This window comes from Chionomys nivalis, chromosome 13 (genome assembly GCF_950005125.1).
Source record: "Chionomys nivalis chromosome 13, mChiNiv1.1, whole genome shotgun sequence".
NCBI lineage: Eukaryota > Metazoa > Chordata > Mammalia > Rodentia > Cricetidae > Chionomys > Chionomys nivalis.
In genome coordinates this window covers 68,552,354-68,572,721 of record NC_080098.1, presented here as the reverse complement: position 1 = coordinate 68,572,721, position 20,368 = coordinate 68,552,354, and the positions used below count along the sequence as shown (strand labels likewise).

Sequence of the window (20,368 nt, the reverse complement as noted above, 5' to 3'; positions counted from 1 at the left end):
GAAGTGATAGAGCTTAGATTGTTAGCAAACTGACCCAGCCTTCCCAATCTGTGGCCTTGCCACCAACGTTACTACCACCATCACCACCAGCATCATAAGCATCAGCATCATCACCAACATTCCTATCAGCATCACCGCCTATACCACTACCATCACTGCCACTATCACCATCATCAGCACCAGCATCAACACCTTTGCCCTCCCTACCATTGCCATTATCACCATGACTACCACCATCACCATTATCCTCATCACCACTTATGTCCCGCTACCAACAACTAGTCTTGTAGTGAGAGGTGCTGTTCACCTGACATTGTCCAAGTCACCAGAGGAGAGGTACTCCAATCCCAGATCCTTGGTGGGAAGGTCCAGCATGGGGTTGGCTCTAGGGAGAAAGTTTGGTCAAGCAGTTATGGCCTTCAGTCATCTTACAAAGTCTTTGCTCCCCTTTGATTCCTGCTCACCGCTCAGTGTTGAACATGTTAGTGCCAGGGATGTTAGCAGCAGATGAAGTCATTGCTTCTATTGGTGTCTTCCGGGCCTCCTTGCCAGCCTTCATAGCTTGAAGCTTCCGCTGGTAACTGTTGAACCAGGAGGAAGTCACATTTGCAACCTGCTCACCTGCTGCCTAGGGAGAACCTTGGACTGTGGCTGCACAAGGACCCTAGCTGGTGATAATTTTAGCTGCATTTTGTAGGGGGCAGAACCACCAACAAAGGCAACATGTTGTCAAAGGGCCACATAGGCAGCCAGCAGTGACACCTAGAGGGAGACCCGGGATGCTACCAGTTGTGTTCTGGGAAGGGGAAATAGCAACGGTTTGAAGTGCTCAACATTTCTATCCCAAAGCCATGGAAGAATCTAGCACCAAACCCATTCTGCTGGCAAGGAGACAGGCCTAGGATGGGAAGGCGGCTCACCCACAGTCTTGCACATGCCCCTGATGCCTGACCCCAAGTTCTTTCTACCCACCCCACATACATTAGGTACCTGGGCGAGGAGAGAGCTGGGGACAAAGGGAGAGGTGCGAACCATACCTCTTCCGCACACACAGGAGGGCAGTGATCAAAATCACCAGGACCAGCACCATAGCCACCCCCAGTCCTATGATGACACTGGTGAGCAGTTTGGGCTGATCAGACTCCTGGCTCTCCTGGGAGCTCTGCAGAAGAGGGAGGGTGAGGAAGCTGTGGCATCCATGTCCCTCCCCCACCCATGACCTCAGTCTGCTGCACTCACCACCACCACCAGTCCCTGTTCCAGCAGCTGAGTCAGAGAATCCTGGTCTCTCCGGATCATCCTGCCACAGAGCCCAAGGGTCACTGACCTCCCCTAGGGGCTTTTGTTCTACTTCTCCTACCCGCCTCCCAGACAGCGCCACTCACATATTCAGCTCGTTAAGTGTCAAGGCCGTCCCATTGGAGAAGACAAAGTAGGCATCAAGGTAGGACTGGACTTGGGCTCTGGAATAGACACAGGAACAGCTCAGAAACACCACACCCTCGCCAACTACCTTGCTTCAGCCCAGCCACTGGGCCTGGAGATTCTCACCGAGTCACAGAGTCTATGTTCTGGATCGTCACAACGTAGACAGTGGTCCTGGTCGCCTGGACGAGAGCCCTACAAAAGATGCCGGTATCACAGACATGTGGAGTGGGGCCTTAGCCCAGGAGTGCCAGGCCTGTGCCAGTGGAATCAGGAGTCATACGGAGGGAAGGCTGTGTTCACTAAAGAACTGACAGCTCTGCCCAAACTAGAAACGGAAATCCTTTCTTCTGGGACCCTCGTTCTTCTCCAGGGCATGGCTTCACAACCACGCACGGTAGTTTTGTGCATGCCCCATTCCACCTTTGACTGAGCATGGGCTTCCGGGGTACAGGCACAGGATCGAAGATAGGGACAAGTTCAAGTGTGGGTCAGGGACAGGGTAGAGGGCTGCTTTGTCCAGTTCTCCAGGGCTAGCCCCTTAGGGTTCTTCCCATAGCCCCTTCTTGTACTTCCCAAACCTACGCCTTAATCTCCTCCACGTGGGCACCCACTTCATCCTTGTTGGTGGAGAACTGTAACCTCACACGGTAGCTCTGGTCCACAGTGAAGAGCTAGGGGTGGGTAGAAGCGGGTATGGAGAGGAGACATCAGAAACACAGGGCCACTGTCACAGCACGCGTGCAGTGCTCACCTGCAACCCGAATTCAGACCCAAACACAAAGAAAGGCTCTTTTGCCCTCAGATCCAGGTCTTACTACAAAGAGGCCATCACAATGAAAGTTTCACGAGATTTTATCTTGGAATTTTCTGCCTATAAATAATCCCATGAACACGTACATGGTTTCCCTCAGCCACACGCTCAGAATCCTGGCGGTCATGCTGCCCTGTCCCTAGTGTCTTTGCTTGCTCAGTCTCTCTCAGGCATCTCTCCTCATCACTCTACATGTTCCAGTGCCTGTGTGGTGGTCCATGTGGCTGTCTCACATACCCTGGCCATTTCTGACTTCCTCACCACTGGGGGCTCTCCTGTACGCTGAGGTACCATCCTGTGTCTGCAGGAATATCCTTAGAAGGGGGCTTGCTGGCTAAATCACCGTGTGTCTTGTAAACACATGCAGAGATTGACAAACACCCTTCCTAAAAGAGCACAGCCGGTTTAATTTCCCAACAAGAATAAGGGGAGTCTGGGTCTAGGAGCAGCGCTGCTGGATGTCGAAGGCTCATGCAGTCTTTCACATGGCTAATACGTCCTGAGAATTTCCTTTCCGTGTGCATGCCTGTTGTTCTTCATGCTGATGTGTGGATGAGAACAGTAAAGTCCCCATTGCTTAGAAATCCTTGTGTGACTGTGTGTGTGACTGTGTGTGTGTGTGTGTGTGTTATGATTTGTTCTGAGACCAGGTCTAGCTGTATAACCCAGGGTGGCCTCAAGTTCAAGTTCCCCCTGCTTTTGTCCCCAAGCGACAGGATTCCAAGTCCATCTCACAGTGATAGACATTCTGCATAAAAATTCAACAAAGCATGCCTTTACTCTCAGAACTTGAGAGACAGAGGTAGGTGGATCTCTGTGAGTTCAAGGACAGCCTTGTCTATATAGGGGCTCCAGTCCAGCCAGAACTACATTTAGTAAGACCCTGTCTTAAAACAACAAAATATAATAACAAAAAAAAAAAAAGAAAGAAAGAAAAGAAAAACACGGGACTAGCCGATAACAATGGGGGCTGGAGGCAGTAATGACACTCACATTCAGAGTGGTCTGGGCTTTCAGTGCAGGACCCACGACAGGCTTGTCCTCAGCCTGCACTGTCACCTGGTATGTGCCTTGGAGAGTGGAATCGAGGTTGGTCACCAGCCTGTGAGAGATGGCAAGACACAGCTTTATTCTGTAACCCAGCGTGGGTCCTCACGCTCTCTGGAAATCTACCCGTACACTAGGATGGAGACCCGGCCTGAGGCTGCGCTCCCCACTCCTCCCCACCTGACCCATCCAGGGATCCATCACCACATTACTGGATGTTGCCAGTGTACAGGTCTGCTTCCACTGAGCGTGTAATCCGGAAGACCTGGACAGGGCTGGTGGCCCCGTTCTTGGAGACAAAATCTGCACTCGGGATGGAGAAGTCGATGATCTTATTGTCTTGTGAGTCCTCATCTCTGGCCTGGGAGCAAGAGTGAATGTCGGCGTAAGGCTGGGAAAGACTTCTCCGTTCCCACCGTGACCGGAAGCCACAGCTGCCACTCAAAGCACATGATTTTTTATTTTTTTAATAGGGTCTCACTACGTAGTCCTGGCTGTCCTGGAACTCACTATTTAAGCCAGAATGGCCTTGAACTTTCTGTGATCCTCCTGCCTCTGCCTCAGAAGTGCTGGGACTACAGAAGTCTACACCACACCTGGCTAGGCTTTTAAAAGACAAAGTTCACTGTACATCCACATTTGCCCAAAGACCTTCTCATGCACCCCAACATAACTGCTCACCACCAAAAGTCCTCCTATACTGAAACCTGCCTCAGTCTCCTCTACCCGACTGCCAAGCATCTACACACCCACTCCCAAACACAGCCACACTCAGCTTCTGAGCACCTATTGTGTATATCCTCTTTAAAGCCCTCATTTGGGGACTGATTAATATGAGCCTACATTCCCTAGTGGACCAAAACTGAACAAAGAAGAGAGACAAACATTCTAATGCCTTTAAAAAGAAAGCAACAGAGAGCTGGGCGTGGTGGCGCACGCTTTTAATCCCTGCACTCAAAAGGCAGAGGCAGGTAGATCTCTATGAGTTCGAGGCCAGCCAAGACTGTCACACAGAGAAACCCTGTCTCAAACACACACACACACACACACACAAGAATGCAATAGGTCCATAGGGCTTCAGGCTCAGGGTGAACAGCTGGGCTTCAGGCTATGAAAAGGAGTTAGTTTTAAAAAACACGAGTTTGACCAAGAAGAGATTCAGTCAGTAAATCGCTCGCCCTGCAGGCACAAGGCCTGACCTGCTTTTGTGAACCAGAACCCTCATAACAGACCAGATACCATGGGATGTGCTTGTAATCCCAGCACTGGGGAGGTGGGGACAGGTGCATCCCTGGGGCCTGTCAACCTACTAGGCAAGCTCTAGGCCACTCAGAGATCCTATCTCAAAAAACAAAAAAAAAAAGATTATCTCCTAAGGAGCAATGTCCTACATTGTTTTTAGCACACACATATACTACTCATATCACATACATGCATATGTTTATATACACAGATACACATATATGTATACACACATGTATACACGCATACCCACGCACACTACCCATAACACATACATGCAACTGTGCATATACACAGATACAAACACAAACACATATATACACACATTCATACCCACACACACATATACAAGCATGTATACCCACCGACACATGTGTACCTGCACACACACACACACACATACAAAAGAAAACAATTCAAAACCATGACTAAATCAGGACATTGGCAAACAGTTGACTAAGGACTGGAGATTAACTGTGGTTTTTGATTTTTTTTTAACAATCCTTTTAATTTTACATACCAATCCCAGTTCTCTCTCTCTCCCCTACTCCTGCTCCCCTCACCCTGTGTTAAATTTTGAAAGAACCTAGAAGGAAAAATTGCTGTCCCAGGAGAAGCACTGTCCTGAGGACACCCTTAGCTCTGCACGGGAAAGGCCAGGTCATTCCAAGTCTGGGGTACATCATCCATGTAATGTTAGCCAGGAGCCACCAGCCTCGTATCAAAGAGGGAATTGGAGCTGGGCACAGTGGCTTATGCCTTTAATCTCAGTACCACAGAAGCAGAGGTAGGCAGATTTGGGGCAAGCCTGGTCTACATAGTGAGATCCAAAATAGCCAGGGCTGCAAAGCCAGACCCTGTCTCGAAACACACATACACACATAGGAAACTTAATCCCAGAGAAGCAAGGCAGTTCCAGCCCCAGGGCCTCACCCCACATGGCCTAGCCACCCTCTAGTCACGGCTGACATCCATCACCGTAACAAATTGAAAGCATTCCTATAATTGTGCTCAGGAAGCTATTTAAGCAGAAGAAACCCTTTTAATTTACAGTTGGCCATGGGTTCTCGATCGCACTCGAGAATTCTGGCGTCGTCAGGAAATCTAGCTTACAAATGGCATTTCTGGTCATGAAATTTTTATGACTACTAAATTGAACAATTAGCAGAATGGAGGAGCATTGACTGGGCCAGCACTGCTGCAGCTCAGGCTTTGTGTCAGCCGGTTCTGAGCCCATCAGATCTAGGGCTGAGACTCCTTAGGGGCAGGTGAGAGCCCCCAAGGCCTTAGTCCTGTCCGCCAGAGTTACTGTGGCTGGTACGACTAGAGCTGGCGACTCACCTGGACATAAGCCACCGTCTGGCTGGGCAGCACGAGCTCGGGGATGATCACTGCAAACGTGAGATGGACGAGGTCAGCACGGCCGGGACAGCGCCACCTGGCCTTGCACTGCTGAGTCCACACCACAAGCCCCGGCCCCAATCCCTCTACAACAGTGGCCATTGCCGCTGTTCCTGAGGCTGTCATAGGCAAGGCATCCGTCCCCATTGTACATATAGGGAGATCGAGGCTCAGAAAGGAAAGGCCTGCCTTAGAGTCAGCCAACAGCTGATCCAGAACTGTAATGAAAACTCGGATGTCCCTTCTAGCTACAAGCTGGGTCAGAGGTGGGCTGGACCCCACTGTCGCCTAGAGAGGGTTTCTCGGGAGAGAGAGGGAGGGTGCCTAAGGGTAATCCCGTGTTAGGAGGTAGGACAGGGTGAAGATGGTGGCTTCACTCATTCACCAAAGGTCTGGTGGTCAGGCAGGAAATAGGGAGCGTTGTCATTCTTGTCTTCAATGTTGATGAGGAGGCTTCCTGAGGAGGATGAGATCATGTGGGTCAAAGTTCTGAGCAAAGTCCTCACCCAAAGAGCCTGGGTCTCAGCAGGCTTTCTCCGCCCCTGCTCTTCCTGTCCCATTGCATGTCCCTGCTCCTCACCCAGGTGTCTCCACAGTCTCCTCTAGATCTCCTGTCCGTTAATGTGGTCCCCACCCTCATGGAGGACAAACAATGAGTCAGAGCTATGCAAGAGTGGCAATCCAGGAATGGTCTGGGTCTTCCCCAGCTGACCAAGGCATTTTATACATGGATGGGTGTCATTCAGTAGCAGCATAACTTAGCTGGTATAAGAAAGATCCCGGGGCTCCATTCTCAACACACCTAAAAGTAAGTGGGGTGTGGGGGTGTGTGTGTGGGGGTGTGAGTTTGTGTGTGTGGGATGTGTGGTGGAAATATTATTCATGTTTTTCTATATTAATATCTAAGTGTGATGCACAATTTTAATGTCAGTTGGTCATTTAAACACTCACTCTGAGCCAGGAGTAATGACACACAACTATAAATCTCAGCACTTGGGAGACTGATGCAGGAGGATTATAAATCTGAGGCCAGCCCGGGCTACAGAGTGAGACCCTATCTCAACAAAACAAAGTAAAAAAACTCCTACCCACTCTGCCTTGGCTGCTCCGTCTTTAAGATGCCTGGGCATGACTAGCTCATGAACTGTGCAGGAATGAAATGAGCAAATTCCCTAAGGTGTCTGGCACAGTTCGGTGCTGTGCTCACTGTTAACACGGACCTCGTGCCCGTGCGGAGGTAGATGCAGCCGCAGCTGGCTCTAGGGTGCTGTCCCCTGTGTACTGTTTCACCAATGGCAGCCTTCAGTCGCTGCTTCCAGGCACCCCACTAAACACTCTCCACAATCTGCCTCTTGGCCAGTCCCCCCACCCCCCGAACAGATGGAGAACAGAATCCCCGAGAGCACATGGCCAGTGACACAGTTGACAAGGGTTGATGTGGGTCCCTGTGCCCTAAGCTGCAGCCCTGCAGGCCCTCTCACCATTGCTGCTGTACGCTTCAAAGCCGGAATCTGTGGTGAGGTCATGTGCCCGCATGACCAGTGTGACCAGATGACAAGCCTCATAATCGATGGCCTCACTCTGATTGATGTACACGGAGCCGTTGGAATCCACAGAGAACCAGCCGTGGCACACGCTGCCCACGTCAACGTTATCCTTGGTGCAGAGGACGTCCACTAGCTCTATGCTCAGCAAGGCCTCCGTATCCACATCCTGGGCTTTCACCTGAGCCACCTGGCCGTACTGGGAGCCATTCTCAGCCACAGATATGGCCTGGAGTGAGGCTGCAACCAGCGTAGGTGGCTCGTCATTCACGTCCACCACAGTTACCATGACGTTTGCTGTGGAGTCGAAGTTCTGGGGGCCCGGGTTCTCGGCGCTCACTGTCAGATTGAAGAATTTCTGCGCTTCGTAATCCAGGCTCACATCAGGGAGCAGCCAGATGGACCCCTCAGCGCACCCTTGTGCCAGCACATTGCCTCGGACAATAAAGTTGCTGACACCAGTCCCGGACAGGCTGAAGCTGATGCGGTTGTTGGCTTCGGTCTGGTCAGCATCGCAGGCTTTCACAGTGCCCACAAACTCTCCTGTGTACGAAGGACAGAGCTTGGAGGACCAGTCGTACAGGCCTTGGGCACTCCAGCTGGTCCTGTAATGGAGCTGTTAGCGTGGGCCTTACTATTTTGTGTCAGAGATGGGATGTAAAGAGGCTCTGCTCTGGTGTACCCTTCCCCAAGGGCTGCTTCACCAAAGGATGACACCTGCATGTACCCAAGGTGCTAGGATACGTAATCCCCTGCCATCTGTACAGCCAGCCCATTGCCCAACTCCCTGGGCCCAAACCAGCCCAGAGGGTACATACCTGGATCCCTCTCCTTCACAAAGAATTCATAGGAGGACTGATTGAATATAGGCGAGTTGTCATTGATGTCCTAAAGGGAGAGGCAGATCTGAGTCCTAGGGACCTCGTAGCCCCAGGTTCACCCTCCCCAAAGCCATCTGAGAAGCCAGTAATGCTGCTACACAGATAGAGCCATCAATTCTGTGACCCTCAGTCTCCAGATTTGTTGACAGCCTTCAGAAGGAAGGCCAAGAAGTGGTCCTTCCGTTTGTTTGACTTCAGCCCAGAACTATAGTTCCACCTCCTAAAACTATTACAGGTCCCTGGCTGTGTCCCCATCTGGCTTATCCTGAGGTTCCCTTTCTCAGTCCTGTGACATCAGCTCTGTGCCCAGTCTGAACTGGAATCTGATGCCCTGGACACCTGATGCTTTCTGTCCTTGCCTACCATGTACTGCCGGAGCCTGCATCCCATCTTCTCCCTGTGCTGTCCTGTACTGGGGAGATGCTCTGGGTGCTCCAGCCCTTCCCAATTGCTGGCATACATGCAAGCTTTGGTGGTCAGTTTTCTCTGCATAACCACAGAATGGAGACCTGGGAACAGAACCTAGTCCTTCAATAAGGTGCGTCTTCCCTACTCTTCCTCCCCATCCTTCCCTTCCTTTTGTCTTTCTCTACCCCCTCTCTCCTTCCCTCCTTCTCTCCGTCCTTCTCCTTTGTCTTTTTCTGAGATATAGCTTTCACCATGTAATCCAAATCTTTCTGGAAGTGCAGAAGGGGCCTCTGCTGGCTGAGGTGCTTGGTCTGATGGGGACTCCTCAGACACACATCACTGATTTCTTGTGCAAGGCTGCTGAATTCTCATGGTCGTCCTGACTCACACGGGAGTGGCTAAGACATCAGCTCTGAGTCCATTCCTGCTCTGCCTCTCCTGTGGCTGTGGCTTCAGTGTCCCCATCTGAAAGCAGGGGCAGCCTCTGACACTCACAACAAGGGTGTGAAGCTCTCGGGGCAAAGGGACCCCTCCACTTCAGGAAGTGTAATTCTTCATTTTTCCTTCAGTATTCTACAATGTCCTCAGGATGCCAACAAGTCCTAAATCTATTCAGTGTCTTCACTGTCTCTGAGGTGACAAGGTCCACTATGTATCCCAGGATGGACTAAAACCCTCAGTTACCCCGCCTTAGTCTCTCAGGTATTGAGATTATAGGTGTGCACCACCATGCTTGGCCCCTGCTTTCTTAATAAAATGGTTGTCACCATCCCTATCTCTTGTGGAGGAGACACAGTTGGCGCCTGCTTCATCTGCCTTTAGTCTTGGCTTGGTGTCAGTCAGGAGGGTTCCAGGCAAGACTGGGCACTGAGCAACCTCACTGGGTGACGGCCCCTTCAGAACGTCTCCCTTCGTTCATGTTGATTTCACCCCTCGTCTTTCTGACTTAAGGGCTAGGATTGGCAAGGTCTGCCCGGCTGAGTTCTCAGCCTCTCATCTACCATGCTGTACAAGGCAGGAAGTGTGACGTATGCTAGAACCAGGGAGCTAGGCTGGGTGAGAGCACACTGCCTTACCTCCACAGTGATGGTGACATTGACATCAGTGCTGCGGGAAGGATAGCCGCAGTCAGCCACGTGCACAGTTAGTACGATTTGACCCTCCAGGGCAGGGTCAATGTCCTCTCGATCCAGGGGCTCCAGATTCCTGAGGACTCCTGTGTCAGGGTCTATGGAGAAGTTCTGGCTATAGGGCCCAGGCAGCAGGCTGAAGAGCAGGCGGCTGTTGTTAGTACCTGGCTGGTCATCATCGTAGGCCTGTGAACACAGCTGGTAGTGAATCAGGTATCTAGGCCTCAGGCTCACCCCTCTCTCCCACCCTGGCCTAAATTGCCATCGGCTGGAACCAGGGGGAGACAGGCCATGGCCCCCTGCTGAGATATGGGGTACAGCCAGCAGGAGCTCTCAGCCTCAGCCTTGAGCGTGTTCATCTCCCAGATACCTGCTGCGTGTATGTTGCAAATCTGGGCCTGAGCTAGACCCTGGGAAGAGACCTGAAGAGGAGGTTCCCATAAAGCTGACGCTATAGAAAGGGAAATGGGGGCATATACAGAGACTCGACATTTCTTTTTAAATGTAAAAGTGTGAAATCAGAAAAATGGCTGATTTCCCACGATTGTTGCAGCATGTACTATTTCTATTTCTCTCTCTCTGACTGCCTTTCTATTCACACACACACACATACACACACATACATACATACACACACACACATACACACACACACACATACACACACACAGTGTGTGTGTTATTTATTTTGAGACATGGTCTTATGTAGTCCAAGCTGGCCTCATACTCAGTATGTAGCCAAGGATGACTTCAAGCTTCTGATCCTCCTGCCTCCACACTCAGAGGCCTGGGACCTCAGGCATGCACTGACACACCACCCTGTCTATGTGGTATCAGGAACAGAACCCAGTGTTTTTGGGCAGGCTAGGCCAGCCCCCACCAACTGAATCACATTCTAGCCCAGTACTGTATCTATTTCATTTTTAAAGATGAAAAAAAATTTTATATGTATGAATGTTTTGCCAGCACGTATGTAAGTGTAGCATCTAGGTACAGTGCCCACAGAAGCCAAAAGACCCCTGGAACTGGAGTTATAGACAGTTGTGAGCTACCATGGGTGTACTGGGTCCTCTCCAAGAGCAGACAGTGCTCTTAACTGCTGAGCCAACCCTCATGCTCCCCACCCAAATTTTTTTTGAAACAGGGTCTCACTATGTATCCCTGACTGGCCTGGAACTCACAGAGATCTGCCTGCCATTGCTTTTCAAAGGTGAAATCAAAGTGTTCATCACCACATCAGGCTACAGTGCTGTACTTTTTCAACAGCTCATTCTTCATACCAAGGGTGTGTGTGTGTGCATGTGTGTGTGTACGAATGCATGCTTGTCGTGTCAGGGCCCCAAGCATGCTGAACTACACTGGAATGTGCCTGCACAGAGGGCGAATGCTCTTCGTGACCCAACCTTGACCTGAGGCCTTTCACCTGACTCTCAGCCACGCTGTCACCCCTGCAGCCCCACAGCCCTGCTGCCTTTAGCAGCACAGACAACACCATCAGCAAAGGTCTGCGACTTGCTTAGTGGGAGCCCCTGGAACAGAGGACAGAGTGGATTTACCTCTGAGCACTGGGGTTCAGCAGAGGACTCAGCAGGGGCTGGGATGGGAGCTATTCCTTGTCTTTCCACCCTGCTCACCCTACATCATTGCCTTCGCTTCGGTTCTGTTGGGTCTCGCTCAGAAAATGCATCCTTAGTAAGCAGCCAGAGATGGCTCTTCCAAAGGCACAACCTATCTGTCCCCACGAAGGGCCTCCGGACTTGGCCAGTTAATCCGCCAAGCACTCCTCTGCCTCTATAAAGGTGCCACAGTTCTGGCAATCACAAATGTTTCTCCCATGAGACTCTTAAAGGCCAGGGCCAGAAGGAGCAAGTCCACTGAGATCAGGACTTCCAGGCCCGCCCTGCTGGCCAACTGTGCAACCACAGAAAGGCTTGACCTTGGAACATCTGCAGGGAGCCTCAGTCCCTGGGCAATAGAGGGGGCTGAGAGTTCTGAGGACCCTTCTCACAAGGGTCTATCCGGGTCATTCTGATGGAGAGATTCTCAGTCTCGCCCCGTGTAGGGTGGAGGGCTCCCCATGCATCTCTGGAGCCATGACTGGGGTTTTACCATGTGACCCTGATAACCTGGCCACTGAGATGTCTGGTTTCAGCTTTGGCTGTTGAACCTGCAGCCTGCTCCCAGGGGCTGTGTTCCAACTGTGTTCTTTGGGTTCTGGATTTTATTGCTGCCTTTGGACCTTTAATAACGCCACCCATTTTTTGTTATTTGTTCTCTGTTTGGATCTTGGGCTTTGTATTTGTTTTGTTTTTCTCAAAATAGGCTTTGTCTTCGTAGCCCTGACTATCTTGGAACTCGCTCTGTGGATCAGGCTGGCCTCAAACTCAGAGATCCCTCTGCCTCTGCCTCTACCTCCCGAATGCTGGGGTATGCCCCACCATGCTGGCTTGGATCTTACCTTTTATGTAAGCCACATCAAATCTTTTTGGGATGAGTGGGGAATTAAAGGGCAATTAGTCTGTGAGGCCTATTCCATGCCAGGCTTCTGCAGAGTTCCTCGGCCCCACTATCTCATGCCCCGCTGACCCTGTGAATAAGGACTAGGACCTTCCATTTTCTAAGAGGAAATAGGTGCCCAGAGAGACTGAGTAACTTCCTCAGAGCCACACAGTAGAGCTCAGACTTCATACAGGGCCAGCACGGACCCCTCCCCCACTTCCCCACCAGGTCCAAGGTGGCTCTCACCTGGATGGTCACAGAGACATCGCTGTCCCCCTCTGGCACAAAGATGTTGTAGGAGCCTCGGACCACAGGTGTGTTGTCATTAATATCCAGCAGGGTGATCTGTAGTGTGGTAGTGCCAGACTGGTTCCCGCCGTCCGTGGCCTGCAGTGTGAGGTAGTACACGGCCTGCTTCTCCCGGTCCAGCCCCGTGCCATTTTTCACGGTCACGTTGCCTGAGTTTGGATCCACCTCAAACAGGTCATCTCTGCTCGGAGTGACCGGATTTAGCCAATAAAACGACAGGACATGCACTTACATTTGAACTTCAGACAAATGATAACACAGCCTTGAATGAATCTTGTGCCGTATTTCCAAGGGACTTCTGACTGTGGGCTGGTCATGCTGTGAGTACCCCCAAGCCTCCAGGTGTGGGACACTTGGTCCGCAGTGTGGAATGATGTTAGGAGGTATAGGGGTTCTCTGAGATTGGGCCTTTTGGGAAGTTATCCCTGGCCCCTTCCCTTCCTCTGAGTTCCTTTCTTGTCGTATGAACTTTCCACCCCATACAGGGTCCCACCACACGATTTAAGATACTATGAAGTCCTCACATGGCACAGTGGATGGCACCCCATGCCTCTGGGCCTCCGGAACTAAATAAACCTTTCTCTTTATAAAATACCCTGCCTCGGGCATTTTATTATAGTCACAGAAAACGAACCATTTTTTAAAAAATAATTTTTCTGGAAAGGACACACAACAGAGCACTCTGTGCTTCTGCTGCTCTGCTCTGCAGCTCTAACCCCGTGGGGAGGTAGAGAAGAGCCCCCCGCCCCCCACATGTCTTGAGAGCTTACCCATTTCCAGCAAGCAGACTATAGGTGATCTGACCCCATTCGCCCATATCTGGGTCTGTAGCCTGTGAGGCAAAGATGGCAGGACACTGGAGACAGGGCCCTCTGTGGCAGCACACAGCTCATTTGCTAAGGCTGTTTGTTGTGCGCCCTGACTCCAAAGGCTCACCACACATCTGCATTCACTCCAGACACTCCACACACCCGGGTACACTCGCACATGTACGCGTGCTTGCCAGGAACAGAGTCTGGGACGGTCTTAGATTGGCCTTTTTCAACATCTTCCTCCCGGCATGGTCCATCCAGTATCACTCACCTTGATACTGCTGGTGACCACATAACCTGTTGGACTGTGCTCTGGCACGGTGAGTTCGTACAAGTTCTGAGAGAACGTGGGCCTGTGGTCATTAATATCTCTAAGATGGATGGTCACCGTGGCAACCGAGGAGTTCATGCTGACTGAGTCAGTGGCCACAACCTGCGGACAGAAGAACAAGTGGCAATACGGGGGCCTGATCGCTATGGCCTCTGAGTCCCACAGCATCTTGGTGAGCCATACCTGCACCTTCATCACTGTCTTCTTCTCATAGTCCACCAGCGCTGAGTTTCTCACCACTACCTGCACACTGGCAGACCCTGCTGCTCGCTCTGGGGACACGCTGAAGGCTTCAGCATCTTCGCCCCTCACTGACAGCAGGAAGGTACCATTATCTCCCTGTAAAGGAGGGTGGTACAATAAGGACTGACCCCTTGCAACTGCTTACCCAACCTCCAAGCTCAGGCCTTCTGCAGAAACTCTGCCTCAGTGAGACCCACAGGGGGAGTCAGAAAAGGCCAAGACAATAATCCAGGCAAGGGAAGTTGGACCGGCTATTCAGCTCTACGGAAGTAGTCTCAGAGGAATGCCCTGGACACTGTGGGTCTCCAGGGATGGAGAGATAAGCCACACTCACTCCACACCCATAATCAACCATCAACCTTCCTTACCCGTCATCACTCGCCACCCACACCCATCCAGGCCTGTTCCCTCCAGCACTGGCCACCGGCTTCACGCCCCCACCAGCCTCGTGTCACCGCCTGGCCAACTCCACTCAACTCCACATCACCCAATCCCGTCAAGCCATGGTCTCGCCCACCTCTGTGGTAGTCCCTTCCCAGTTAATCACTCGGACCCCTTTAAACGTTCCAGCCACCCTTGCCTAACACTCCCTTCTTCCCCAAACCACAGGCTGTCCAGAGCTGCCCACTGTTGCCTAGCACCTAATACCAACCTCCACTCCAGGCTGCTTCTGCTCACACCACCCAGCATTCCCCTGAACCCTGCCAAACAGTGCGCAACAGCCTCTGCTTTGCACAACACACGGATTGGGGCCACTGTCATTACCGTCACGTTTCTGCCTTCGTTCCCCGTGAACCCCACTCATCACCCTGCCACATGCTCTGCAATCCACTGCCCATCTGGGTTCCACTCATCACCCACTCTCTTTCCCCCTCCGCTACTCCCTTCTCCCATCTGTGAGCCCTCCCTCCTCATCCTTCCTCCACCAGTGCCCCTCCCCCGCCCTGTGCACCTGCCTGGTCTGGGTCATAGGCCACCATGGTCAGGTCATCAATGGGGATTCGGGCAGAGGTATGCTCATCCACGTAGCCTACAAAGTTGACTTGGGCCTCTTGGGGGCTAAAGGAGCAGTCGGGGAGGCTGCAGTTGTAAAATTCTGGCTTGTGGTCATTGACATCGGTCACCCTTATTGTGACCCATATGCTCGCACTGGCCTCTTGCCCGTAGATGTTAAGATTCTTCTCGGTGGCCTGAGGTACAAAACAGAAGCCAGAGTGTAGAACAGTGCTCAGAGAGTGAGCTCAAAGGTCGAGGGCTAGAGAAGAGGAGCCGTACTCACCGTCACTTGTATCTGTACCTCTTCGTTTTCATTCAGCAGCTGCTCTCTGTCCAGGGGTCCGCTGACCTCGATAACCCCATCTTCCCCAATGCGGAACCACCCGGACCTTGTGGAATCTAACAAGGAAGCACTTGCAGCAGCTGCTCCAGGGGATCTGACCACCCCACCCTCACCCCAGCCCTCTCTGGGGGACACCCCGGTTCTCACTGGTGATGCTGTAGGTCACAATGTCATTGATGCCTTTGTCACCATCCACTGCCTCCACCTTCAGCACCGAGGTTCCCTGGGAGGAGGCTTGATGAGAGCCTTTGACCCTTTGCTTAGACACTCACCGCTACCCAGCCCCCTCCCAACCCCAGCACATACCAAGACCGCATCCTCAGCCACGGAGGCTGAGTAAAACTCCCGGACAAACTGGGGATCCAGGTCTGGTTCATCAAGCACTGAAATGGACAGGAAGACTGGCTGGGAGCATTGGGTCTTTGGTTCGCCATTCAATATGCCACCTGAGTCCTGTGTGCAAGAAAAGGCCTCCTGCGAGACTGTGCCACAACCTTGAGACCCCCAGCTCTGCCTCCGGCCCCAGGGGCTCCAAGCTCTGCCTTATACTCCCTGGGCCCCCAGCTCTGCCTCCGACCCCAGAGGCTCCTAGCTCCGCCCACACTCCCTGAGCGCCAGCTCTGCCTCCGCCTCACTCACACAGGCCTTCAGCTGCAGCTGGTAGAAGGCACTCTTGCTGTTGTAGTTGAGGCTGCCATTCAACACAATGGAGCCATTGTCCAGAATACGGAAAAGATTCTTGCTGTCATCGGTGCTGGGAATGACCTGTGACAGAGAACGCTCAGGTGAGGCCAGCTCTGGATACCACTGCCCCTCACTCCTCAGGAATCCTACACTGAGAGACATAGGGTCAAAGCCTGGCTCTACCATTGGCCAGGAATGCAAATGTTTCCGGGTCATGTAATCGCTGAGCCCCGGTTTCTCCCCTTGGCTGGTATAATCGCTTCGGTGGGTTAGAAGTAAGTTTTTCGTCGGCGTTCAAGAGTAGTGGGGTCACAAGCAAACTGGTCTTCACAGAACACAGGTGCTTCTATTGTCTGGGTGAGCTTGGGCTAGACCCAGGCCCTCTCTGAGTCTTGAGCTCTCCCGGAGCTATGAATGCTTCAGCCTGTAAGAGGTCTTGACCGGGCTGATGAAGGGGGTGGGAGCAAGGATTGGACCCTCCTTCAGCAGCAACTGGACAAAGTGAGACTTTCCTGCGGTGGTGGTGGGGTGAGGCGGGCTGGAGGAGTGGAGGGGGTTGGGGAAGCAAGCGGAGGGTGGTCAGAGAAAAGCCAGGGAAACCAGAGCTATGATTGCCTGTGAAGATGCTGCCCCCTAGTGGACATGAGGCTCGGTGAGGCCAGCTCCCACCTGGGTTCCCCAGGGACTCTCACACTCACCTTCTCTATGAAGTACCTCACTATACCGCCGGTCCCAGAGTCCTCGTCCTTAGCCACCACAGAGAATACCACAGAGCCAGCTGGCAGGGTCTGTAAAAAGGGACTTTTCACTTGTGTGTCCATCCTATACCTATACCCTGGGCTGGGCCTTCAGGGGGCATCAGACTGTTCAAATGGAACAGGCAGCCAGGCGACTGGTGGCAAATGCCTTTAATCCCAGGACTCAGAAGGCAGAGGCAGGCAGATCTCTGAGTTTGAGGCTAGCCTGGTCTACAGAGTCAGTTCCAAGAAAGCCAGGGCTACACAGAGAAACCTTTTCTCGAGGAAAAAAAAAAAAAAAGATGGGGCAGGCAGGCAACAGAACACCTCTCTCAAATAACCCTGCCCTGGAAAACCCTCCCCTACACAGCCTCATATCCCCAGAGCTGGTTTATACAGACTCTCAAGACCATAAGTGAAAGAACATTCTAGAACCCAGCCTGACTGCACAGTATCACATGGGCTCCCTATAGCCACAGCCTGAGTCAGACTTCCTCACTCTTGGCTTCTGAAAGTTCCCCCATTCTTCCTAGAATGTGATCCAAACTGTTTTGGTGGCCCTCAAAAGTCAGGTGGCTACCTGTCTCTGCCCCTCCCCGGCCTCTGCCTTCCAGCCTCTGAGGCCAGCCAGCCTGATCACTGCCTGAGGACCTTTGCACGTGCTGTTTCCCAACCTGGACCATCCCTTCCCTGGAGATCCCCTGGCAGGCCCCTTGGTATCCAGGTCTCTCTCTGGAAGTCACCTACTCGAAGCCAGAAGCAGCCCCTTCTGTGGGGGACTTTCTTCCGCTCTTCCCTGTCTTGTCGTTTTTGGAGCTTCTCGTCTCTGAACTGCCCCTTGCAGTCTGTTTTTCTCCACCTGTGCTCTAGACTGTGACACCTGGCGCATCACACCCAGGGGAGACCTGCTCACCAGGTGGGGTGAGGACCCAGAACAGCGCCCAGCACATGGGTGCTGGGTGGGGCCTGTCAGGTGGATCCTATGCCTGGCCCTTCAAAGGTATTCCCACCACGTGGTCTGGGAATTCAGAGACAACACTTTGTTAGTAAAGGCGGCCCTGGGAACCTCCAGTGAAAACAGTTAAAGCGAGGGAGTCTGGCTGAGGAAAGGGCCACAGCACAGAGCAGCCGTTCCAGACCTCCGAACTGCTTCTAGGAGGAACACTTGGCACAGAGAGCAGCTGAAAGTCAGGTCTGTGCCTGTGGAAACAGAAATGGCTGGTCTTCCTGTTGAAGCCACAGAGGTGGTGAGGTGTTAGCTTGGAGCCGGAGCTGCCCCTCCACACCTCAGGACGGAGGCAGCAAGGGAAGTAGAAATGACAGAGAGAGGTGGCCATCTAACCAGCCGACCCCTAGTTTTCCAAAACCATGAGAAACATGACTCCCTCCGCTTCCTTTCCCGACTGAAAGAATCTGAGATGTTTGCTTCTAAACTGTGGCCCTGTCACTCATGGCCTCCCCAGACGGATGCTCCACTCCCAGATGCCCTCCCCATGCCCTGTCCCACAAAGACTGGGGATACCTCACTGATGTTGACAGAGAATTCAGAACCCTGGAAAATAGGCACGTTATCATTTCTGTCATCCACAATCACGCGTAGCTCCTTAGTCACCTGCAGATGAGAAAGCCCAGGTGAGGCCAGAACATAGGGCTTAAGATGCCCGAAGACTGCTGGGGGACACCTGGGTGTACTCTCTTCCCCATCCTCCCTCTCCCGCCTTCATGTATGGACATGTGCACTAGAGTATATTTGTGTGTTCTAAATTAGTCAAATGTGAAGTTGCAGGCATGCTCCATATGACTGCTGAAGAGATGTCCATCATAAGATGAGCCCTTGGCACTGAGCCAAACTGTGAACTGACAACAGCTCTCCTCTTTTTACGTCGTTTAGACACAGCCTCACCTAGCCCAGGCTGGCCTTAGACACCCTATGTAGCCAAAGATGGACTTGAACTCTGGATCCTCCTGCCTCCACCTCCCAAACACTGAGATTACAGATATGTACCACCACGCCACACTTTAACAAGAAGAAGAAAAAGGGGGAGGAAGAGGAGGGCTGGGGGTGCCATTCAGTGAAAGAAAGAAAAAGGGGGTATATAGAGATTTGGAAAGACAATATGTCAGTTGTTGGGTAGGCACAGCGACTTTAAGACAATAGACACGTAGCCTAGAGGGATAACTCAGAGGTTAAGACCACTGTTGCTCTTCTAGAGGACCAGGGTCAGTACCCAGCACCCTGGTGCTCCGGTCCCAGAGGACCCAACGCCCTCTTCTGACCTCTACAGGCAGCAGACATGCACATGGTGCACAGGCTTATACTCAAACAAAGCATTCACACACAGAGAATAAAAACAAAACATTTTAAAATCACTATTTATATTAATATAAACCCACACTGTAATTTTATAAATTGACAAGGTGAACACACAATTTTGAAAGTAATTAACACTGAAGTATTATCAACTGGGGTACTCTCTGCTTGCCTGAAACAGACACATGATCAGAAGTGGACACTTGAGACCTTGTTTGTCCCACCCTCCAACCACCCTCTCCCCTCTCTCCTTTCAACTCACTGGGGGGTTGTGATTGTCATTTACGGAGATGGTGATCTGGAAGGAACGGAGAGTCTGGAGCAGCAAGGAGAAGTGATCACTGTCAGTGTGAGATCCCAGCCATGCTTCCAAGACTTTGGCTCCAAGGATCGCCCTGCCCACTCCCTCTCTCCAGGCTTTCCCCACCCCACCACTCTTTACCTCGAAGTCCAAAGGGCTGGCCAGCTTCACTTCCCCAGTGCTTGAGTTGACAGAGAAGAAATAGGCATAGGGGCCACTGATCCCATAGGTCAGCGGATCATCATCACTGTCAGTAGCCACCAACCAGAAGGCCGTGTCATCTGCAAATGAACACGGCTACCCCAGGTCCATGGCCACCTCTGTTAGGGTGGTCTGGTCCAGCTGCCCACAGGGCAGAGCTGCAGGTGCAACTTGAAATCTGGGGTTCTGATCCCACCCCCAATCACCATCCAGCCTCCCTTCCTGCCTCTGGGCACTGGGCTTTAGTGAGACCAGAAATGCTGTGTAGTGTTCTACGGAAGGAACACTGCACATTTAATGACTGCTTTTGAATTTTCTTCCTAAGGAAAGCAAAGAACTGTGTTTAATGACCATCTCCATGAGAAGAGAGACACTCTCTGGTTAGGAGATGCAGAGATGTCGAGAGATGGTTCTGCTGCCTAAGGAAAACATGGGAGGCAAGCCAGTGGGTGGGAATCTTGTCTGAGCGCCTCTGTCCTCTACAACCTTGGAGTCAACCAATCACATATGGGCTAGGACCCTCCTCAGAGGCCCAGATTGGTGGGTACTCAGGTCCCTCATGTAAATGATGGAGCATTTGTGTCGAACCCAAGCCTGTCTCCCTGATTTAAATCCCCTCTAGGTAACACCTGATATGGTGGCAGGGGTTGGGTTATAAAGTAAGGACAAGAACAAAAGCTACAACTATTTTAGCCTGTGGGGGCCGAAG

The 20,368-nt window shown here is 51.9% G+C and overlaps 1 protein-coding gene across 1 annotated transcript in view; it reads right to left on the bottom strand.

Moving 5' to 3' along the window:
• Cdhr2 (cadherin related family member 2) overlaps nucleotides 1-20,368 on the bottom strand; it is a 44,509-nt gene that overhangs the window by 2,765 nt on the left and 21,376 nt on the right. Inside the window, exons 4-30 of the mRNA XM_057787076.1 lie at nucleotides 19,600-19,739; nucleotides 19,420-19,473; nucleotides 18,369-18,458; nucleotides 16,808-16,897; nucleotides 16,065-16,190; nucleotides 15,732-15,878; nucleotides 15,573-15,648; nucleotides 15,366-15,481; nucleotides 15,039-15,276; nucleotides 14,027-14,178; nucleotides 13,784-13,945; nucleotides 13,471-13,532; nucleotides 12,638-12,881; nucleotides 9,839-10,078; nucleotides 8,292-8,361; nucleotides 7,411-8,016; nucleotides 6,315-6,386; nucleotides 5,870-5,919; nucleotides 3,499-3,647; nucleotides 3,233-3,341; nucleotides 2,011-2,099; nucleotides 1,552-1,620; nucleotides 1,386-1,463; nucleotides 1,240-1,300; nucleotides 1,038-1,162; nucleotides 465-581; nucleotides 308-385 (exon numbers count right to left, since the gene is read on the bottom strand). Coding sequence (XP_057643059.1) covers nucleotides 308-385; nucleotides 465-581; nucleotides 1,038-1,162; nucleotides 1,240-1,300; nucleotides 1,386-1,463; nucleotides 1,552-1,620; nucleotides 2,011-2,099; nucleotides 3,233-3,341; nucleotides 3,499-3,647; nucleotides 5,870-5,919; nucleotides 6,315-6,386; nucleotides 7,411-8,016; nucleotides 8,292-8,361; nucleotides 9,839-10,078; nucleotides 12,638-12,881; nucleotides 13,471-13,532; nucleotides 13,784-13,945; nucleotides 14,027-14,178; nucleotides 15,039-15,276; nucleotides 15,366-15,481; nucleotides 15,573-15,648; nucleotides 15,732-15,878; nucleotides 16,065-16,190; nucleotides 16,808-16,897; nucleotides 18,369-18,458; nucleotides 19,420-19,473; nucleotides 19,600-19,739 — 3,610 coding nt within the window. The remainder of the gene's footprint in view (nucleotides 1-307; nucleotides 386-464; nucleotides 582-1,037; nucleotides 1,163-1,239; nucleotides 1,301-1,385; nucleotides 1,464-1,551; nucleotides 1,621-2,010; nucleotides 2,100-3,232; nucleotides 3,342-3,498; nucleotides 3,648-5,869; nucleotides 5,920-6,314; nucleotides 6,387-7,410; nucleotides 8,017-8,291; nucleotides 8,362-9,838; nucleotides 10,079-12,637; nucleotides 12,882-13,470; nucleotides 13,533-13,783; nucleotides 13,946-14,026; nucleotides 14,179-15,038; nucleotides 15,277-15,365; nucleotides 15,482-15,572; nucleotides 15,649-15,731; nucleotides 15,879-16,064; nucleotides 16,191-16,807; nucleotides 16,898-18,368; nucleotides 18,459-19,419; nucleotides 19,474-19,599; nucleotides 19,740-20,368) is intronic.